At 59.9% G+C, this 19403-nt stretch overlaps 1 protein-coding gene across 1 annotated transcript in view; it reads left to right on the top strand.

Moving 5' to 3' along the window:
- Positions 1-17585, top strand: part of KDM5B (lysine demethylase 5B) — a 40135-nt gene extending 22550 nt beyond the window's left edge. The window contains exons 11-27 of the mRNA XM_079763593.1: positions 790-971; positions 2167-2329; positions 3587-3706; positions 4502-4696; positions 5512-5693; positions 5843-5967; positions 6732-6882; positions 7003-7117; positions 7441-7796; positions 9159-9297; positions 11485-11664; positions 12153-12311; positions 13525-14010; positions 14935-15043; positions 15613-15767; positions 16553-16870; positions 17301-17585. Coding sequence (XP_079619719.1) covers positions 790-971; positions 2167-2329; positions 3587-3706; positions 4502-4696; positions 5512-5693; positions 5843-5967; positions 6732-6882; positions 7003-7117; positions 7441-7796; positions 9159-9297; positions 11485-11664; positions 12153-12311; positions 13525-14010; positions 14935-15043; positions 15613-15767; positions 16553-16870; positions 17301-17438 — 3273 coding nt within the window. The 3' untranslated portion in view covers positions 17439-17585. The remainder of the gene's footprint in view (positions 1-789; positions 972-2166; positions 2330-3586; positions 3707-4501; positions 4697-5511; positions 5694-5842; positions 5968-6731; positions 6883-7002; positions 7118-7440; positions 7797-9158; positions 9298-11484; positions 11665-12152; positions 12312-13524; positions 14011-14934; positions 15044-15612; positions 15768-16552; positions 16871-17300) is intronic.
- Positions 17586-19403: the final 1818 nt, after the last annotated feature.

The raw sequence follows: 19403 nt of genomic DNA, 5'->3' as shown, positions 1-19403 counted from the left end.
GGAGATGCCGCTTGGGACGCTGCTGCTCTGTTTCCCCTCGTCGGCTGGAAGCGATGGACGAGTACTTCCAGGAAAAGCCTTAAGCACAGGTTTTTAGTGATTTCAAGAAGAACAGGAGGAACCCACAAAGTAGTCCTGGTCCCGGCTGTGGCACCGCAGAGGGACGGCGGGACAGCGCCTCGCTCCCCTGGCCCTCAGACGCCCTCACTGTGGTCCTCTCTCTGAGGGAAATGGGAGCGGTTGGGACCAGACCTACTACTTGTCTTTGAATGTTAAGGTTTGAGTCCATCGTTTTCCACACTAGCAAGCTCCTAGCGTGGTTTCTGTTCCTGTCCTAGTAAGAAGTGACATCTTTTGGGGGTAAACTTTCTTGAAATCTAATCTTTGCGCTGAAAAGCACACAGTCACGTGTGCAGCTTGATGAGTGTTCGCCATTGAACACCCCGTCTCCCACCTCCCGTCTCAGACAACCCCTGCCCCACAGCACTGTCCTCACTTACAGCACCTTGGAGTAATTTGCCCATTTCTTTAACTTTATGCAAACCCACTCATGTTTATACCCTTCTGTAGTCCAATAAGGAGGCGGCACATACACAACCTGTGCTGTAGGAGTCCATTTACATCAAATGCCGGAAGCCGCCTGTGGCGTCCGAGGGTCAGCGGAGGGGCTTCTCGCTCCCTCCCAGCATTTTTATTTCGAAGGGGCTGTGTTCACCGTCGTTTTAAAACAGCACGTTCTGAAGTGTGAGCACGCTGTAGCTCGGCCTCGTGCTGTTGCTCCGTCTGCAGGAATACCTGGACAGCGGCTGGAACTTGAACAACATGCCGGTGATGGAGCAGTCGGTCCTGGCCCACATCACGGCCGACATCTGCGGCATGAAGCTGCCCTGGCTGTACGTGGGCATGTGCTTCTCCTCCTTCTGCTGGCACATCGAGGACCACTGGAGCTACTCCATCAACTACCTGCACTGGTGAGCGGCCCCGGGCCCTCCCTCTCGGGTGTCTCCGCTCTGGGCTGACACGTCTCTGAACTGTGTGAGGAGAGAGGGCCTGTGTTTTTCCCCTCAGATGTTGCACTGCTGTTGGGACAGGCGTCCTGACAAGTTAAGGAAGTGGCTCTGAAGTACTTCTAGGAGCCCATGAGCCCCTGAAATCACGCACACGCTGTTTTCCAGTCCGACGTGTTTCTGAGGGAGGGTACCAGCTGTCACCCAGTTGTCCACGGCTTTCCTCACAGAGGGTTGCCGCAGAGCCTCGGTGACTCGTGGAAGCCCCTCGGTGCCCTTTGGGGCGTGTGGCGTGTGGAGGGTAGGCAGGCGGTGCCCTCCAAGTCCTGGGACTTCCCGCTGCTGTTTGTGGTGCCGATTCTAGCCTCGCCACACGCAGTCCAGTGGGCCCCGCCCCAGGCGGGGTGAAGGCTGGGGCAACTTAAACTCTTCATCCAAAGCCATTTCCCCACATCTGCCCCCCACTCCCCATTTCCTTTCTTTTCTAAGTACAAAGGTATTTGAAGATCTGTAACTCATGTAAATCCCAACACCAGTAACTTAAGGATGTACCACAGAAAGGGTGTAGTCATGTATTTGTAGCATATCTGTTCTGCATCCCTAGGCCATGGCTCCGAGCTATAAAACGAGGGTTACATTTACCATACCTCACAGGGATGCTCAGGTTAATTGGTTGACAATCGAAAATGCTTTGAAGAATAAGAGCCCTTTAGAAATGCTAATTGCCTTGTGAGTGTTTGCGTTAATGGACTAGGGAAAGGGAGATGGAGAGCCGTCATTCTTTGTCAGCCTAGGAAATGCCGGTGACCCAGTATCCTATACTCACGGACACCTGATACTCCTAGAAATCCTAGACACCTGCATTTCTAAAGGGTCAGGCAAAGGGGGGAGGACAGGGATCTCGGGTGGAAAGTCCATGGTCAGCCTCCATGTTGAGGGAAAACACCTGTGCACGGACGGTCAGATCCCATCTCCCCAGGCTTCCCCAGTGTGAGCCCCTGTGCAGTGAGCTCGCAGGGCAGGGCCTGGACGTGGGGACCGCTTAGCCTGCTTGTGTTGAGGTTGCGGGTTGATTTTGTGAATGTGTGATTTGAAGACGCTACTGAATGCATGTTTGCATATGTTTTGCGATGGGATGGTTTGTCTAATCTGTTACCAGGGGTGAGCCCAAAACCTGGTACGGCGTCCCCGGGTACGCGGCCGAGCAGCTGGAGAGCGTCATGAAGAGGCTGGCGCCCGAGCTCTTCGTATCCCAGCCGGACCTGCTGCACCAGCTGGTGACCATCATGAACCCCAACACCCTGATGACACATGAAGTGCCTGTACGTCTCGGCCTCCTCTTGCTTCACCCCCGGGGCTGGGTGTCAGGTGGGCGGGGGGTGCCTTCCGTCGAGTCGCCTGGCCGGCGAAGCTGTTTGGAGGCTTTGGCATGGCGTTGGGGTCCTCAGCACGGTCAGGCTTTGTGTCCGTCCAGTTGTGCTCAGTCCATTCACAGGTCACGCAGCTCTCAGCACTGGATACTCTATCCTTTCCCTTATACCTCGTTTCTTTCTGCAACAAGTCAAAACCTTAAATAGCACACGTTACTTGTCAGTATCAATCACTGGGAAAAGGCTAGATTATGTTATAATTAGAACGAAACTCTATGTCAGAATCCATGCTCTGTCCCTGCTCTAAAAAATAATGTATTGAACCTATAGGATCCTAATTTTCAGTGATGAACTGGAAATAACATGTTTGGTAGATTATGGTTACAGTAATCCCCCACCCCTAAGTAAGCTTTATTTATCTATCTACCTACCTATCGATGGATCTGTGGTTTTTGAGAGCACGTGTATTAAGCTGGGGACGTGTAACAAGGGAGGGCTTAGGCTAGAGGAATCAGCAGGAGAGGTGGCACGGTGCTTGGCTGACTGGAAAGGGGCCTTTGAAGTCAGGCTCGAGGGGTGAGTCTGGGATGAGCTGCTGCTGCTCACTGCACCCCTGGGTGCATGTCTCATGGGAACCCTAGAGTTTAGGACATGCGTGCCTGTGGGGGAGCAATGTCTCCTGGGATGGAGACAGCGCCACGGGCGACGCCACAACCAGCTGGGCCAGGCTGGGCTTATTTTTAAAAATACGTTCTTTTTTATTGATTTGAGAGAGGAAAGGAGAGAGAGAGAGAGAGAGAGAGAGAGAGAGAGAGAGAAAAGAAACATCCATGATGATGAGAGAGAATCATTGATTAGCTACCTCCTGCATGCCGCCACTGGGGATTGAGCGCACAACCTGGGTATGTGCCCTGACTGGGAATTGAGCCAGCGGCCTGTTTTGGTTTAATGATCTAGGTGGTTCTTTGCTACGGCTGCATTAGGAGGATGTGTCCTGACCTGGGTGTAGCCGTGTTTCCTTTTCAGACCACGCACAGCCCTGTGGTTGGGGCACTCTGTCCGTGCTTCACCGTAGCAGCGTGTTCTGTTTCTTTCTGGCTCACGTTTACGGAGCGGAAAGCCACCCCCTCGGAGAGCCTCTGATGTCGACGTCCAGGTGGCCTTCCGTGCGAATGTCACTGAAAACCTCCCGTTTGTCTGTCTCCGTAGGTTTACCGGACTAACCAGTGTGCCGGGGAGTTTGTGATCACGTTCCCGAGAGCCTACCACAGCGGCTTCAACCAAGGCTTTAACTTTGCCGAGGCCGTGAACTTCTGCACCGTGGACTGGGTATGGGTGATGCCCGTGAGCCTCTGCCGCCGTCGCTCGTGCAGAAGCTTTGCGGGCAGTGGCTTGCTTAAACCTATTGCACTCAGAAGGCTGGTCGGCGGGTAGTGGGCCCCCTGCCCCCCACCCTCGGGGCGAGACCAGGCGCTCGCACACGGCCTGTCCTGAGCCCTCTGCTCGGGGCCCTGGACAGTTGTTTCTTGTGTAAAAGGCTCGACAAGGAGTCTCTTGATTTACATTTTAACTGAAGCTCAGGATCTCGTTGCAAACGGATGGCGGTCCAGTCTGAAGCCCGGTCCTCACTGAGCAGCCGCTCTGGTGACACCGATGGTCTCAGTTGTGTGTGAGGGAGGGTTTCCTGTCCGTGTCCACACTGTCATTCACCAAGAAGGTGCTGATGGACGTGTGGCGTTAGCGCTAACGAGCGATGGCTGCTCGTTGTTTCTGAAGGATGAGGCTCCTGCATCTGTCACTATTTGGTGTCGTTTGGAGCATTTTTGTTCCCTGAAGCACGTTAGCCACGCCCCGTTCAGCACAGGTGCTTCAGAAAACGTGTAAATCCGTATTTCCAATTCCATTCTGCCTGGTTGTGAACAGTAATGCAAAGGTAATACATTGGGGCCTTGTAAATGCCTTTAATGAAGGCGGCTCGCCAGGTCTTGGAGATGCAGGCTTTAAAGGGCCCGAGGCTCCCAGAGCTGATACGTGCTCTGCAGACCCACAAGGTGACCTTTGGGGTGGTGTCACGGGGTCGGTGTTGGCAGCAGGAAGTGGCTCACGTGCTTCCCTGTCTCGCAGCTGCCCCTGGGCCGCCAGTGCGTGGAGCACTACCGCCTGCTGCACCGCTACTGCGTGTTCTCGCACGACGAGATGATCTGCCGCATGGCCGCCAAGGCCGGCGCGCTGGACGTGGTGGTGGCGTCCACCGTCCAGAAGGACATGGCCACCATGATCGAGGATGAGCGGGCGCTCCGCGAGACCGTCCGCAAGCTGGTGAGGCTCTGGGACCCCAGCGTTGTGCTGTGCTGTGGGGTCTTACTTAGCGGAGTTCCCGGAGGATACGGATGAGCGGGCCAACAGATTCTCTCTCCCTCCCCCTCTCTCTAAAATACGAGGAGTTTTAAAAAACCCCACAATCAGAATAAAAGAGTGAAACGGGAGCGTGAGGTTCACGAGCTGACGGCACTCTGAGGTTGGGTTGGATCCAGGCCCAGATAAGGAGGAAGGGGGTGAGGGTTCGCTCGGACCACGAGGTGCGTCCGGGTCTGGCTGGCATGTGGTGCAGCTGCAGGTGAAGGTCACTTCAGCCTTCGTTTTCCTCGACACCTTTTCCGTTAGCAGATGCTTTATTGGGCCTCGTTCTTGCACAGACCTTTTCAGAGAACGGGGTCCCTTCAGGTAACTTGTGGGGTGGAGGGCTCTGTGCCACTCGGCATCGTCCCCCCTCTCAGCAGGTCCTGCTCCCCCACCTCCTCCCTCTCCCCGTGTGTGTCCTCCGCTTTCCCCCGGAAGTAGAAAGTGCACACATTTCCTTTGCTCTGACCTCTGCCCCGTGGAGTAGAATAAGGAGCTTCGCTCGAGTTTGTCATCCTGCTCGTCACTGTTTTCTCACATCCGTGTGGCCAAACGCAGGACCTAACCTTGTCCAACAGCGACTGGGTCCTCACGTCCGCGTTGGCGGCCCCTGTCGCGCTGCGTTCCCCACAGCCGGATCCGTGCCCGTGTGGTGGTCGGGCGGCTTCCGCGTGCTTGTCTTGGGGGCTGGTGGTCACGGTCCTGCAGAGACCGCCACGCTCACTTTGTTGCAGGGAGTCATTGACTCGGCAAGACTGGAGTTTGAGCTGTTGCCGGACGACGAGCGTCAGTGTATAAAGTGCAAAACGACGTGCTTCATGTCGGCCGTGTCCTGTGACTGCAAGCCCGGCCTGCTGGTGTGCCTGCACCACGTGCCCGAGCTGTGCTCCTGTCCTCCCGGCAACTACATGCTGCGGTGAGTCGGTCTTTAAACCTTTGCTTTAAGAAGATGGCTGTTTTCTGTGGGAAACACGAAACCTGTCATAGAAGCTCAGTGACCTCCCTGTTCCAGGGCGGAAATGCTGAGTGAAACACTGACTCTCCAAACCACACGCCCGGCTGCAGGTACAGGTACACCCTGGACGACCTCTGCCCCATGATGAACGCACTGAAGCTGCGAGCGGAGTCGTACAACGAGTGGGCCGTGACCGTGAACGACGCTCTGGAGGCAAAGCTCAGCAAGAAGAAAAGTACGTGGTCAGGAAGGACTTGGTACCGGCGGTGGGGCGGGTGGCAGGAAGCCACGTCAGATGGCAGAGCCGGCAACGGGTCCTGCCGGCTCTGCGGCCCGGCTCGGCGAGGTTTAAACCCGAGTGATGGGGAGATGCCCCTACATCCAGCGAGGCCCCGGTGGGGGGCAGTGCGAGATGGGGTGCTTCATGACGGCCACATGGTGAGGGTGCAGAGTGAACTTCACCTCTTTGTCTCCGAAACAAAGTGTTTCACGTTTTACACGGAACCTTAGGAACTTGTTAACGAGATGTCACGATGGAGGCGGCGCCTCTGGAGTGCTGGTGTCACGTCCTGTCCTCAGCTCCTGCCTCCCGTCCGACGCTGAGAGCCTTGCCCCCTCCCGGCCCCCTCGTGTCGCCAGGCTTCCCTTGCTGAGCCTCTCGGGGTGCCCTCGGTGTTCAGGGGCGGCACTGGGCCCTACCTGTGAGCACACGGCTGCCTGCCAGCTGCAGAGGGAGTGCGGAGGGAGGCGTGCGGCGCGGCCGGGGTTTGCACTGACTTTGTTCTGATGAGTCGGCTGCTTCCCACGTAAACGTTTCCGCTCTAAAGCGTTCCGCACTGAAGGGCAACTCGGGGCACTTGTTGGGAACGCTCCACGTTGAGCGTACGCGGTGCCGTGACAAAGCAGTGCGGGTGCCCGTGGGTCAGAGCAGGTGAGAGCGGGCTCCCCTCTGCACATCCGTCCGGGACCCACAGGAGGGCGCCTTTCCTTCCTCCCTAGGCCTCGCCAGCTTGAAGGCTTTGATCGAAGAGTCTGAGACGAAGAAATTCCCGGACAATGACCTCCTGCGCCACCTTCGCCTGGTGACGCAGGACGCTGAGAAGTGCGCCTCTGTCGCCCAGCAGCTGCTCAACGGGAAGAGGCAGACCAGGTGTGTGCCGAGGGCCTCGTGGGCTGAGCTGGGGCTCCCGCTGCCCTGCCTCCGCGACCCTGGAATCCGGGAGGGGGGTGGGTGTGTGCTCACGTGGCTTCCGGGCCTGTGTCTCTAAAGATTCCGATCTGGGGGAGGCAAGTCCCCGAACCAGCTGACGGTGAGCGAGCTCCGGCAGTTCGTGACGCAGCTATACGCGCTCCCCTGCGCCCTCAGCCAGGCCCCGCTGCTGAAGGTAATTGCCGGGCGCCGGGAGGCCGGGGGACCCTGCGCGTGAGTACGCTCAGCGGGCACGGCTACGTTGTCTTCGAGAAAGGGCTGCTGGTGACCCTGACGGGTGTGTGCAGGGCGAGGGCAGCAGCTCACACAGCAGAGGGGGGAGGAGCTGGTTTGAGCCGCTGTCTCAGCGTCGTGGAGCTGTGTGTCACCTCGCTTACCGTGTTATTTCTAACATCCGGTGAGGCGGTAAGGGGCACGTTGACTATGCAGGGATTCTAAGTCGGGAGGAAACGAAAGACCGAAATCACCGTTTTGATGCCACAACCGGGTGCTTTCTAGGACCTTCTGAGTCGCGTGGAAGAGTTCCAGCAGCAGAGCCAGAAGGTGCTCTCGGAGGAGACGCCCAGCGCGGCCGAGCTGCAGGAGCTGCTGGACGTCAGCTTCGAGTTTGACGTTGACCTCCCGCAGCTCGCGGAGGTGCGCGTCCGCCTGGAGCAGGCCCGGTGGCTGGAAGAGGTGCAGCAGGCGTGCCTGGACCCCAGCTCCCTCACCTTAGACGACATGAGGCGCCTCATAGACCTGGGGGTGGGCCTGGCGCCGTACGCAGCCGTGGAGAAAGCCATGGCCAGGCTCCAGGAGCTGCTCACGGTGGCTGAGCACTGGGACGACAAGGCCAGGAGCCTGCTCAGAGCCAGGTGAGCCGGCTGGCGGGCGGCCCGGGGCGGACGGGGGGAGGGGTGTGTGACAGACAGGCACTCGGGCGCTGCAGCTGTGCGTGGGGATGCAGGGAGACGCCGCGGAGATGCTGGGGTTGGCTTGGAAGTTGGACAGAAGATGATTAGTTTTTCTTTCTGATTATGAATCAAACTAGAGGCCCAGTGCATGATTGAATCATGCACGTGTAGGGTCCCCTACACGCTTTCGCTTTCGATCGTGGGGGAGCTGGGTGCCTGTCCGCTGGTGCACCAGGCCTTTCAGAAGCCTCCGGCGTGGCGAAGGCTTCTGAAAGGCCTGGTGCCGGAGCAGACAGGCACCCAGCTCCCCCGCTTTTGATGGTGGGCGGCAGGATGTGAGCTCGCTGTCCCTGAGGCCCCTTCTGTGCCGCAGATCCTGAGCTCAGCGTTCCACTGGCCCAATCGGCTACCCCGGCCACCCCGAGTCCCGCCCCCTGCGCCTCCCGCTGGCCCAATCATGGGCGTAGCAGAGTGATGGTAATTTACATATTGCCCTTTTATTAGGTAGGATAGACACGCCTTTTCTAGCCTTTTCTACGTGACACCATCTTTGAGAGAGAAAATATTGACACACAAGTGCAGCTGTTGTTTCACTCAGTGAACGAATGGGATCCAGGGGGCCTTAGAGAGAGGTCTGAGCTGGTGCTGGTTCTGTGGCACGCGGGGCCGGCCGGACGCGGGGCTGCCGCAGAGGAGTCGCGGCGCCTCGTCTGTCCCGAGGGCACTGGACCAGGCACGCTGTCCGCCGTCCTGATGGGTCCTTTGGCCCAGTTGACAACGTGACGCACAGAAACAATCGAGTCACAGACGTTCTCCAGCCCAACGTGGTGGTATTGGCAGAGGACGAGGGTTTGTCACGCTGGCTTTGCTGTGTTGCTGTCCCAGAGAACTCTTGAAGGTTTTTAGCTGGATTGACTGGGGTGACTTTGGTTAATTAAATTATAGGCTTCAGGTCTACAAACATCACTGTCTATTGTGACATCCTGGACGATTTTAATTTTCTTAGTGAAACTGTGTCGTGACATGTATCTCGTTGAGCATGAAGGACTGCTAAGCTGCGAAGGGAAGTGTGTGGTTGTACGCACTTACAGCGAGGATGAAGGAGAGCTTAAATGCTTTGCTAAGTCCTTTGCTGTCACTTAGATGCTCTTAAGTCTTAGGCAGCCATTTAAAACTAATTAGTTGAGTATCTAGTAGTTATTGCCATTTAACAAATGACTTGCTAGACTGACTTTCCTTCAAGATGGTTTTTCTCATTTCTTTGGTAAATGCCACGAGCAATGACATCGTGCAGACGCTGAGCGGCTTGCTTCTCTCTGCCAGGCCCCGGCAGTCGCTGACCAGCCTGGCCACGGCGGTGAAGGAGATGGAGGAGATCCCCGCCTACCTGCCCAGCGGGGCTGTTCTGAAGGACGCGGTGCAGAGAGCCAGGGATTGGCTCCAGGACGTGGAGGCCCTGCAGGTCGGTCTGCAACAGTCCTGAGTGGGTCCGTGTGTTGGTGAGAGGAATAATTGAAAATCCGTGAAGGGTACTACGCTAGATTTCATTGCACAGACTCCGTGTTTGGGTGGGCCCGGTTACTAACTCTGTTCAACCGTGTTTTGATGTCTTTACCCACCTATTAGGTGACCGTTTGGTACAAATATTTAAATGTCTTTCATAACAAATGGGGATCGAAGAAAAAGAGCTAAATGTGAATTTCAGAAAGAAATGTAGTTTTTTAGTCTTCGATGAGTATGGTTGTCTCTGGTTGGCGTGTCGGCAACCTGGATGGAGGCAATCAAGGGTCATGGGTTCAGTCTGTCCGTGACGTGATCACAGAGCCAGACGCAGCCTCGAGGCCCAGGAATTGCACCAGGTGGCGGGGCGTGACCAGCAGTGCCTCTCGGTCCCTCAGAAGTGACGCTCGGAGTTCCAGAGGCTCTGGCCTCGGTGCTTGTGCCCTGTGCCAGGGGCTGCACCCACGGACTGTTTGTCAGCTGAAGAGATAGTGACAGTGCATTCGGGGGCCTGCCCAGCTTCCGTGGCGACTTCATTTGAAAAGCGGTTGATGTGGGAGTGTCTTCTTTCTCTCTAATCTTCATAAACCAAAAGGTCTTCTGGACCTATTGAGGAAAAAGATCTTTGAACTGCTCAATGGGCTATGCTTCAAATTTTTAATTTATGTAGTTTTTGAGTTTCAAATCCTGTTTTTTTAAAGCTATCAGATTCTAGGAATAAAATACCACCTTGTTTTCTGGACATTTGTGTTATTGTAAGAGGTGCCAATTAATCAATTGCTGACAAATGCCAGACAGGACATTTTTAGCCAGATGTTTGCAACAAACGTCTGGGCATCTATCCCAGTTAATAGGGAAGAGCGGGTGTATTGTGTGATAAACGTTAATACATAGTGAAGGCGTGAGCCCAGCTGGCCACAGAGTGACCAAGGGAAGTCCCCACTGTGTCTGTGAACTTCTTTGGGCAGTTCAGATGCAGGCTCTCATCAGTGATGTCGGAACTCGAGGAATTAGCTGAAAGGTGAGGTCATCGCCGCCAGGAGATGGGGCACGTGAAGTCAGGAAGTCGGCCCAGATGTCTGGATAGGTTTCCTCCTTCGGTGTTTTGTGACGTGTATCCTGCCTCGCACTACGCCCGACGGTCCCAGACGGCCACACGGTCGTGCTGGATTCCTGGAAGAGTAGCTGTTCTGCTGGCATCCCATGTCGTCCAGAACCGTTAGCGTGTAGCGTGTAGCGTGTCTGACCTCCGGGTTGTCTGCTTGGCTCTTTGTGGTGTGTTCCTTTTCCTATAAATTCGAAGTCAGCATCGAAGCCTGGATGGATTCAAGTTGACTGTTTTAGACTTGGATTCCGGGGAGCTCTGGCCATTGTGGCCACGTTGGCTGAGCATCGTCCCAGGTACTGAGGTCGCCGGTTGGCTTTCCGGTTGGACAATGTCCTGGTGGGGGGCTCGATCCCCAGGAGGGGGCATGCAGGACGCAGCCAGTTGATGTTGTTCTCTCTCCCTCTCCCTTCCTCGCTCCAAAATCGGTGGAAAACAGTTTAAGAAAGGTCTGTCCTGTGGTTCTGGATATGTCTATTGATTCACTGCTGTCCCCACCCACCCAGTGCTTGATTCTTCCAGTCGGGGTATTTCATTCTCAAGGCGTGGGCCCAGGACTAGCAGCAACAGCACCACGTCTTGTGGAGATGCCAGCCACTGCCCCTTCCCTGGGGATCTGTGTCACCTCCTGGGGATGGGGCGCGGGGACGGCCGCGGGCTGGCTCGGCTCACGGTCCTCGCCTGGTAATTCGTTCTGATTAGCTCGTCACTGGCGAGTGGGTTGGAGTAAGGGATTGTTGTGTTGCTTTTATCTGAGTCCGTGTGGAGTCTGTTGGCTGCTGCAGGGGTGCACGGTCTGGAATTGCTTTGCACCCGCCCCGGCAGCCAGGTGCCCGTGAGCTGAAGGGCCTCGTTGGAAGGAAGGGACCTCAGTGGAGTCGGGCTCACGGTTGTCCCTGGGCCTGGGCTGTTTCCTGGCTTCTGTACTCACTGGTCACACGGAACAGGACCCTCCCGCTGCCGTGCGTCCTGTGTGTATTGAACGTGTGGCCGCGGTGGAGGAGGCCCAGTCTGAATCGGCTGCTCTCCTCTCTCGGTGTGTAGGCCGGAGGGCGCGTGCCCGTGTTGGACACGCTGGTGGAGCTGGTCACGCGCGGCCGCTGCATCCCCGTGCACCTGAGCTCCCTGCCGCGGCTGGAGGCCCTGGTCGCTGAGGTCCAGGCCTGGAAGGAAGGTGCTGCCAACACGTTCCTGATGGAGAACTCCCCGTACTCCCTCCTGGAGGTAAGCAGCGGGCGCCGCACACCTTCCTTCCCAACAGGCACCACGGCCCCTCTGTGTCGCAGGAGCTGGCTGTTCGGCGGAGCAGGGAGCTCCTTCCGAGCTTCCAGCGACACCACGGCCACGCGTTTGTGGGCGTCGCGAGGAGGCGCTGGGTGTCGGGGAAGGGCTTTCCTCCTGGAAGTTCCCCGTCGTGAGATGGGACTTCCCACCTGCAGGCAGGGAGCTGCCCCTGCCGCCTCGGGAGGGCTCCTCACTCTGGTCCCGTGAGCTGAGGCTGGTCCTGTCGTGACTGGGATCGAGGTCCATGCTTGGCGAGATGTGCTGCTTTCTCCCTTCGCCCCTGTCTCCCTTCCTCAGTCAGGGCCGCTCGTCCCGGATAAAATGCTGGACGGTCAGAAAAGTGTGCGGCACCCCCCCCCCCCACCCGGCTCTGGGGCTCGTGGGCCGTGTCTGAAGCCGGGGCCGAGCTTGTGCTGTGCCCTCGTTAGGTGCTGTGTCCTCGCTGTGACGTCGGCCTTTTGGGGTCAAAGCGGAAGCAGAGGAAGTTGAAGGAGCCCTTGCCCAGTGGGAAGAAGCGGGGCAGCCGGCTGGAGAGCCTGAGCGACCTGGAGCGCGCCCTGGCCGAGAGCAAGGAGACGGCCGCCGCTGTGCGTAGGCCCCTCCCCTTCCCCCTCCCCCCTTATCCCCTCCCCCCTGACGACCCCCCACTCGCCCCATTACACGTCTGGGGAGGGCAAGCAGGAGAGGCATGTTATGGACGCTCAGCTTTCCCAGAAAGACTTCCTGAGCCTTGTGGAAGGGAAAGTGTCCCGGGGAAGATGCACAGAGGCCAGCAGACCTGGGGGCGGGGTCCTGGGTGCTGGCGACCTTCAGGGAGAAAGGCCAAGAGCCGGTTGGGCGCCTGGGGGCCTGCGCTTAGCGGGCGCTGCGATCCAGGATGCCCATGCTCAGTGAGCAACACAGTTCTGGGCGGGAGTGTGATTTGGGTGGATGTACCATCGACATAGAACGTGGCTCTAGTTCTGGACGCACAGAGAACGAGTGGCTGTTTGTGTGTGAATGGTCACACGTCCAACACCCCTCACCACACAGACTTTTCAGTAAGAACTTTTAGGATCTGCCGGCCTCTGAGCGCCTTCCCACACGCAGTGCAGCCCCCCCCCCCCCGCCCCCCCCTCCCCCCTGTGTGCTGCCCCAGGACTTGCTGCGGTGAAAGCTGGGCGTCTGGACCTTCTGACCCCCTGCACCCACCTTGCCCACTCGCCACCCTGGCCCTGGCACCACCACTCTGTTCTCGGTACCTGAGCTCGGGGTTTCTAGGTTCCAGTGAAAGAGATACACGACTGGTCTCTCTGTCTGACTTGTTTCACCTCCAGTAGCTGGTGCCCTCAGGTCCCTCCACGTTGTTGCAAATGGCAGGGCTTCCTTCTCGTCACGGCTGAGCAGTGTCTTGCTGTGTACGTGCCACATCTTCCCCATCACCCATCACGGACCCTGCACGAGGGGCCCGGGGTCACTGCCTGTGGTTGGGGGTCCAGCGCACACACGGCTGGTGCTGCAGACGGCAGACACGGCCAAAGGTCGTGAGGCAGCTGCTCCAGGAGGCACCTCCGTCTGCAGCAACGGGGCTGAGAGCCGGCGGAGAGCTCGGGAGTCAGTGCACGGAGCGTGTGCAGAGCAGGCCCTTCTGTAGGAGACGAGGGGGCAGGAAGTTAGACGCTCAGGGCGCACGTGAAGGGTTTGCTCACATCCAGTGCCGGGCGCGTGCCAGCCACGCCTCTCACACGGCCGCCTGCAGGCAGGCACGGTGTTGCTCGCACTGCACACGGGTGACGCTGTCCTCTGGTCGATGCCTTTCAGATGGCGGCCCTGGGGGAAGCCCGCCTCCGGGAGATGGAGGCCCTGCAGTCCCTGCGCCTGGCCAACGAGGGGAAGCTGCTGGCGCCCGGCCAGGAGGCGGAGACGAAGGTGTGCCTGTGCCAGAAGGCCCCGGCCGCCCCCATGGTCCAGTGCGAGCTCTGCCGCGACGCCTTCCACACGGGCTGCGTGGCGGTGCCCGGCGCCTCGCCAGGCCCCCGCATCTGGCTGTGTCCCCTCTGCCGGCGCTCCGAGAAGCCCCCGCTGGAGAAGATCCTGCCGCTGCTGGCCTCCCTGCAGCGCCTCCGCGTGCGCCTGCCCGAGGGCGACGCCCTGCGCTACATGATCGAGAGGACGGTGAGCTGGCAGCACAGGGCCCAGCAGCTGCTGGCGTCCGGGAGCCTCACGCCCGTGCAGGCGCGCACGGGCCCCGGGCTGTCCCACAGCAGGTGGCCAGCCGCGGCCGGACCGGCGTCCGAGACCAGCAAGGTGAGCCGGGCTGCTGGTCCTGGTGCGTGGCCGTGCCTGGCACAGCGCCCACCTTGCCTGGCCCCCACCCCGGGGCTGTTTTCTCAGCTCCAATGGCCAGGACTCATCTCCTCCACTCTGTCTCTGTTTCCATGTATGTGTAGGGCCCAGGCCCATGTCTGGTATGTGTGTGTGTGTGTGTGTGTATATTTTTTGCTCGTTTCCCTGTTCTTCTCGGACGCGCTGAGTAGAACAGGACCTGGCCCTCTGCCTGCTGTTCTGGGGGAAGGACGGGCTGAAGGGTCCAGGCACCAGGGAGAGGCCGAGGTCTCACCCGTCCGTGAGCTTCCTGTGAAAGCAGAGTTCCGACCAGCACGGGCCGGGCTGCGTCTCTGTCCCTGGGAACTGCCCCCGGAGGCAGCTTCCTCCCAGGGGAACCGGCTGGCCGGCAGGAGGTCACGGCGCCCTCGAGAGCGAGGGACACCGGCCGAACGGGTCCTGTGAGTTGAGAGGTCAGCAGGCCAGAGCAGGACAGGAAATGTCCTCGTGTTTCTCATTGTTTACACTCTGTCCAGGCGTTTGAGATCCAGGCCTGGCACTTGGCACACGGTGGTCACACTTTGTTGCCCAGGCGAGAGGTGGCCGTGGGCCGCCCGCGGGAGACGCGTGTCCCCGAGCGCAGGCTCTGCCAGGCCATGTTTGCTCGTCGAGGGGAGAACACGGCTGTTAACTTAGGGACGGGGTCAGAGGAGCGTTCGCCCGCGGGAGACGCGTGTCCCCGAGCGCAGGCTCTGCCAGGCCATGTTTGCTCGTCGAGGGGAGAACACGGCTGTTAACTTAGGGACGGGGTCAGAGGAGCGTTTCTCCTGGCCGCTCCCGCGTGCGGTCGTCAGGAGGCCGAGGCTCGTGGGCCAGTGACCTGACTGCCCTGCTTCCTCCCTGCAGGCGCCCCAGCCTCCCGGCACCGCGTCCCCCGAGCCCAGCGACCAGGACAGCAGGAGCTCGTCTCTGCACGCCCCCTTCTCGGCCGGACGGAGCTGCGTTCCCCTCCACGGTGCGTTTCGTGCTGGTGCGAGGCGGGGTCGCCCAGGCGGTCGCGCAGGGGTCCTTGCTGTGGGCGAGGAGTGCCATCCACAGCCGAGCCTCGTCCTCACGTGGGAGCGGGGACCAGGTGTTCACACGTAGAGGAGGAGCCTGTGTGAACGTAGCCATCCCTGCAGGAGAGGCCGGTGACGCCATCTCGGCTGAGGATCGAGGCAGCGCTCCCTCGGGCTGAGCCACGGGGAGCCGCCTCCTCTCCTCTCCTCTCCCCGCCCTCGCCCGGGTCCCGGTGCCCGCGCCCGGGCTCGGTGCCGTCTGTCAGCGCTGTCGCGGAAGACGGGCTCTCGCGGCGTTCGGGGAGCGGAGTGAGCAGGGTCGGTGTAGGGTCAGGGCGCCCCTGGTCGTCAGGGGACTCAGGAGATGGAGTGTGGGCTCAGTTGTGGTCACTGCTCCAGGCGTTAGGTGAAGGTGGACTTGGAAGGACGGGGTGGTGGCTGGCGGGGCCCCTCCGCGTGCCCGGGTCTGGCCGTCGGCGTGGCGACCCCGTGGCCGTCGGCGTGGTGACCGTCTGCTCTGTGGCAGGTGTGAGCCCAGAAGTGAGCGAGCTGCTGATGGAGGCTCAGCTGCTCCAGGTCACCCTTCCTGAGATCCAGGAGCTTTACCGGACGCTGCTTGCGAAGCCCAGCCCCGCCCCGCAGACGGGCCGCAGCTCCCCAGGCAGACCCGGCGGCGAGAAGGTGAGTGTGTGGTGGGGAGGGGGGCGGGTGTCTGCAGGGAGCAGGTGCCGTGCACCACCACCTGGGCTCCCGCCTCGGGTCGGGTCCTGCACGCGAGTCGCTGGTTTTTTCCGTCCTCACCACCTCGGTGTAAAGGCAGCGGAGGCAGGTTACCTTTCTCCTGTAAGACACAGCAGAGATGAGAGGCGGTCATAGTGGGAAGGCCTTTTGAGAGAAACCTTCAGAATTCACAGGCGTTTTCCGAGTTACTATTTAACTCCTGCTTCGTGCCTCTGACCTCATGAGACAGCTGGTGGGAGGACGGGGTCGGTGCCGAGTGCTGACCGGGTGCACGGGCTGCGTCCCCCTGTCCTGCGCTCTCTGACCCGTAACCCTCAGGGGCTGGGATTGGGGAGTCTCATGAGCACGGAGGCTGCCGCGGCCGTGTGCCCCTGCACGCCTGCGGGTAGGGGCCCGTCCTTGGAGGAGGGGGTGCTGCGGGTTCCCTAGGAGCCGGGGTCGGGGACAGGCTCTGCAGTCGGTCCCGCCTCCGGCTGCCGCTGAAGGAAGGAGGGAGGCAGCGCCCGCCGCCCGTGCGGGTGGGTCGCCTGGGGGTCGGGCGTGTCTGTAGCATCTTTTCCCAGAACCCTGTGAGGCACTAGCGGGACCCGGGGAAGGGGTGACGTGGGTCCAGGCAGTGATTCTCAGCATTGACGGGCGCGTGGGGCCCTCACGGCGGACCTCGGCCTCGCTGGGGTTGGGGGTGGGCAGCTGGAGGCTGAGCTGCTTTGCTCTCGCCCACCCAGAGCGAGTGCTGCCGCGCCCCGCCGGAGGGAAGCAGCCTGGAGAGGAAGCCGAAGCGCCGCCCCGAGAGAGACGGCCTCGCCGGCGAGCGCTGGGGCCGCGTGCGGAAGGTGTGGGCCCCCGGGAGGAAGAGGATCAGACTGGGCCACCCCCAGGACACGGACGCTTTCCCGTTAGAGAGCGAGCGCGGCTACGCGGCGGTCCGCCCGGCCGACACCCACTCCCTGCCCTCGGACACATCCTCCTCGGAGCAGGAGGACTCTGAGGACGAAGACGCCATCTGCCCGGCCGGGAGCTGCCTGCAGCCGGAGGGCGATGAGGTCAGTGCGGCTTGGCCTCGAGGACGCGCTTCCCCTTAGCTCCGCGCCTGTGCCCGCCCGCCCCGCCGGTCTGTCTCTCCTGCTGCCTGCTCCGCTCTGAGGGACCTCTCCGCCGGGCTCCGCTCTCACCGCTCCGGGTCTTCTCCCTTTTCCTGAAGAAACTTCTCCTTCCTCCTTCCTCTTCCTGCTCCTCCGGCGCCACCGCCCCGGCGCTCGGCAGGTGGGGGGTGCGATGGCGCCGCGGCTCAGAGTCACGGGCGGCTGTCTCGGCCCCAAGGCAGCCACGACCGAAGAGTGGCTCTGACTCGGTTGCTTCGCTGCTGTCCCCGTGGTGGGGCGGCCGCGGCGGCGCCGGCCTGGATGCTCTGCGGGGCCTGCCGGATGCGCCCGTTCTCCCCTCAACACCCGTCTCCCTGCTCTTTGTAACCAGGTGGACTGGGTCCAGTGTGATGGCAGCTGCAACCAGTGGTTCCATCAGGTCTGTGTTGGTGTCTCCCCAGAGATGGCGGCGAAGGAGGACTACGTCTGTGCGCGCTGCGCCGGGACGGCCGCGCCGAGCCGGAAATAAACCCGCCCCTTGTGGAGGGGCCGCCGCCGTTCCTCAGCAAAGCCACAGGACTGGGTCAGACCAGCCTGTACACGGTGCTATTTCTATTCCGAATGGATCGTTTTCCAGAACTCTTTGGAAAAAAGAAAAAAAACAACTAAAAAATTTTTTGACACCTTTTGTATTTTTTCCTTAAGAGCTGTTTGTGGTTGTTGGGTGACGTGCTGGCTGTGTGGCAGGGTTCCCGCCCACCGGAAGGCTCTGGCGCTCGCACCTTCTCACGCACAGCACCCCACGCGCTGCCGGACCCCCACCAGCCCAGCTCCGTCTCGTGCCCAGAGGCACAGGAATTCCAGTAAATCCTCGTGGGAGGAGTCTCCGTTTACTGTTACCATATTGGGAACTTGAGTTTTCACTTTGGGGTTTTGTTGTTTCTTTATCCGCTTTTCTTTTTCCTCGTAGACTAGGTTTATTTATCTGAGCAATAACTTCCATGTTGTTTCAGTGGCTGGAATTAAAACAAACAAACTTCCATGAGCGTGTTGGTGTTCAGCATGTGGTTGGCGTGCGGAGCGCCCGTGTCGGTCCGGTGTCCCCGATGAGCCCGTGACCTGGCGAGTGCCGAGGGCTGCCCAGCGGGGCTGTCTCCGGCCGCCTCCCCTGCTCCTTTGGTAGCTTGTCTCTCTGGCAATGACTTTGTGGATAAGTGCTCGGTCCTGCGGGAGCCACCGGACTGCAGCCCTTCTCGCTCTGCCGGGGGCGCGTGCGCTGGCCTCTGCCCAGCCGGGCTGCAGCTGCCGTGAGCGTGCTGCTCACACTCGGGGCCGCTGCCCCAGCCCCACGTGTCGAGGATAGAAACGGTGTCCGAGGCCCTGCTTCCTCAGCGCGGGCAGTCGCTCCCAGACTCGGGATCCATGCTCCGTGCAGGAGTGGCCTCTTGTTCCCTGTGAGCTGACGGGGATCTGGGTGAAGTGTCAGGGGACACCTAAGGGTCTGGGAAGCAGGGTGTCGCCTTGTCTGACGGGTGACGGGGCCCACAGACAGGTGCAGTCTGGGATACGGCAATTCAGCCTTTGTAAATGTCCAAATCCTTAGAGCCCTCGACCCTGGGACAGGATGCCCGCTGTCCCGCAGCGTTGAGATGAGACGGAAGCTTAGAGGAAGCCTTTGCTGCAGAGAGCGTCTGCCCACCTGGTGCCCAGCTCCCTGCCCCACCAGCTTTTCTTGTTCACCTGTGGGTCGTACACAGTGCCAGCCAGAAGCGCCCGTGTTGAGGGGGAGTCTGCCTCGCTGACGAAGGAAAGGCAGGAGTGAGAGCCACGGGTCCCTGAAGGTCAAGAATGTCAGCTGCTGGTCAGTGCACCAGCCCTGCCCGAGCACCGGTCCCACAGACCTCGCTCGTCACTGGTGTTTCTATCTCAGGACATTGCCTTCCAGCCGATGCTGGGGTGCCCGGGACCACTGCAGAGGGGTGTTCCCTAAAAACCGTGTGTTGAGGGTTCACTGTGAGGCCAGGCTGTGTCCCACAGAAACGCCTGAACATGGGAACAAAGGCAAACGCTGCCTTTTCCTTGTCGGCCCTCAGCCCCGAGGGGAGCGGCTGCGAGAGGGGCCCGGCCCAGGCTCGTCGGGTAAAGAACCTGGTGGGCGAGGGCCCGGCCCAGCGTCCACGTCAGACTCAGGCAGAACCTGAGTCTCCCGTTTCATTCCACGACGCGGAACTTAGGATCTCGTACTCGGAACCACATGCCCGGGAGAAGAGCTGAGGACACAGCGGGGAGCACGGAGCACGGGGCCTCACAGCCTTGCCCGGCCCTTTAAGCCTCAGCTTCCCCAGATTGGGGGGGGGGGGGGGGGATGGGGGCATGCGTGCGGAGACGGGGATTGTAATAGAAATGTTACCAAATAGCCGCCCAAACAGCACATTGTCTTAAGTAGGAACTTACACAAGGGGAAAACGGTTGTAAACCCATTTCAAAGCTTAAA

This window comes from Cnephaeus nilssonii (genome assembly GCF_951640355.1).
Source record: "Cnephaeus nilssonii genome assembly, chromosome: 23".
Taxonomy (NCBI): Eukaryota; Metazoa; Chordata; class Mammalia; order Chiroptera; family Vespertilionidae; genus Cnephaeus; species Cnephaeus nilssonii.
Note: the sequence above shows the minus strand (reverse complement) of the source record. Positions and strands in the feature narration are given on the sequence as shown.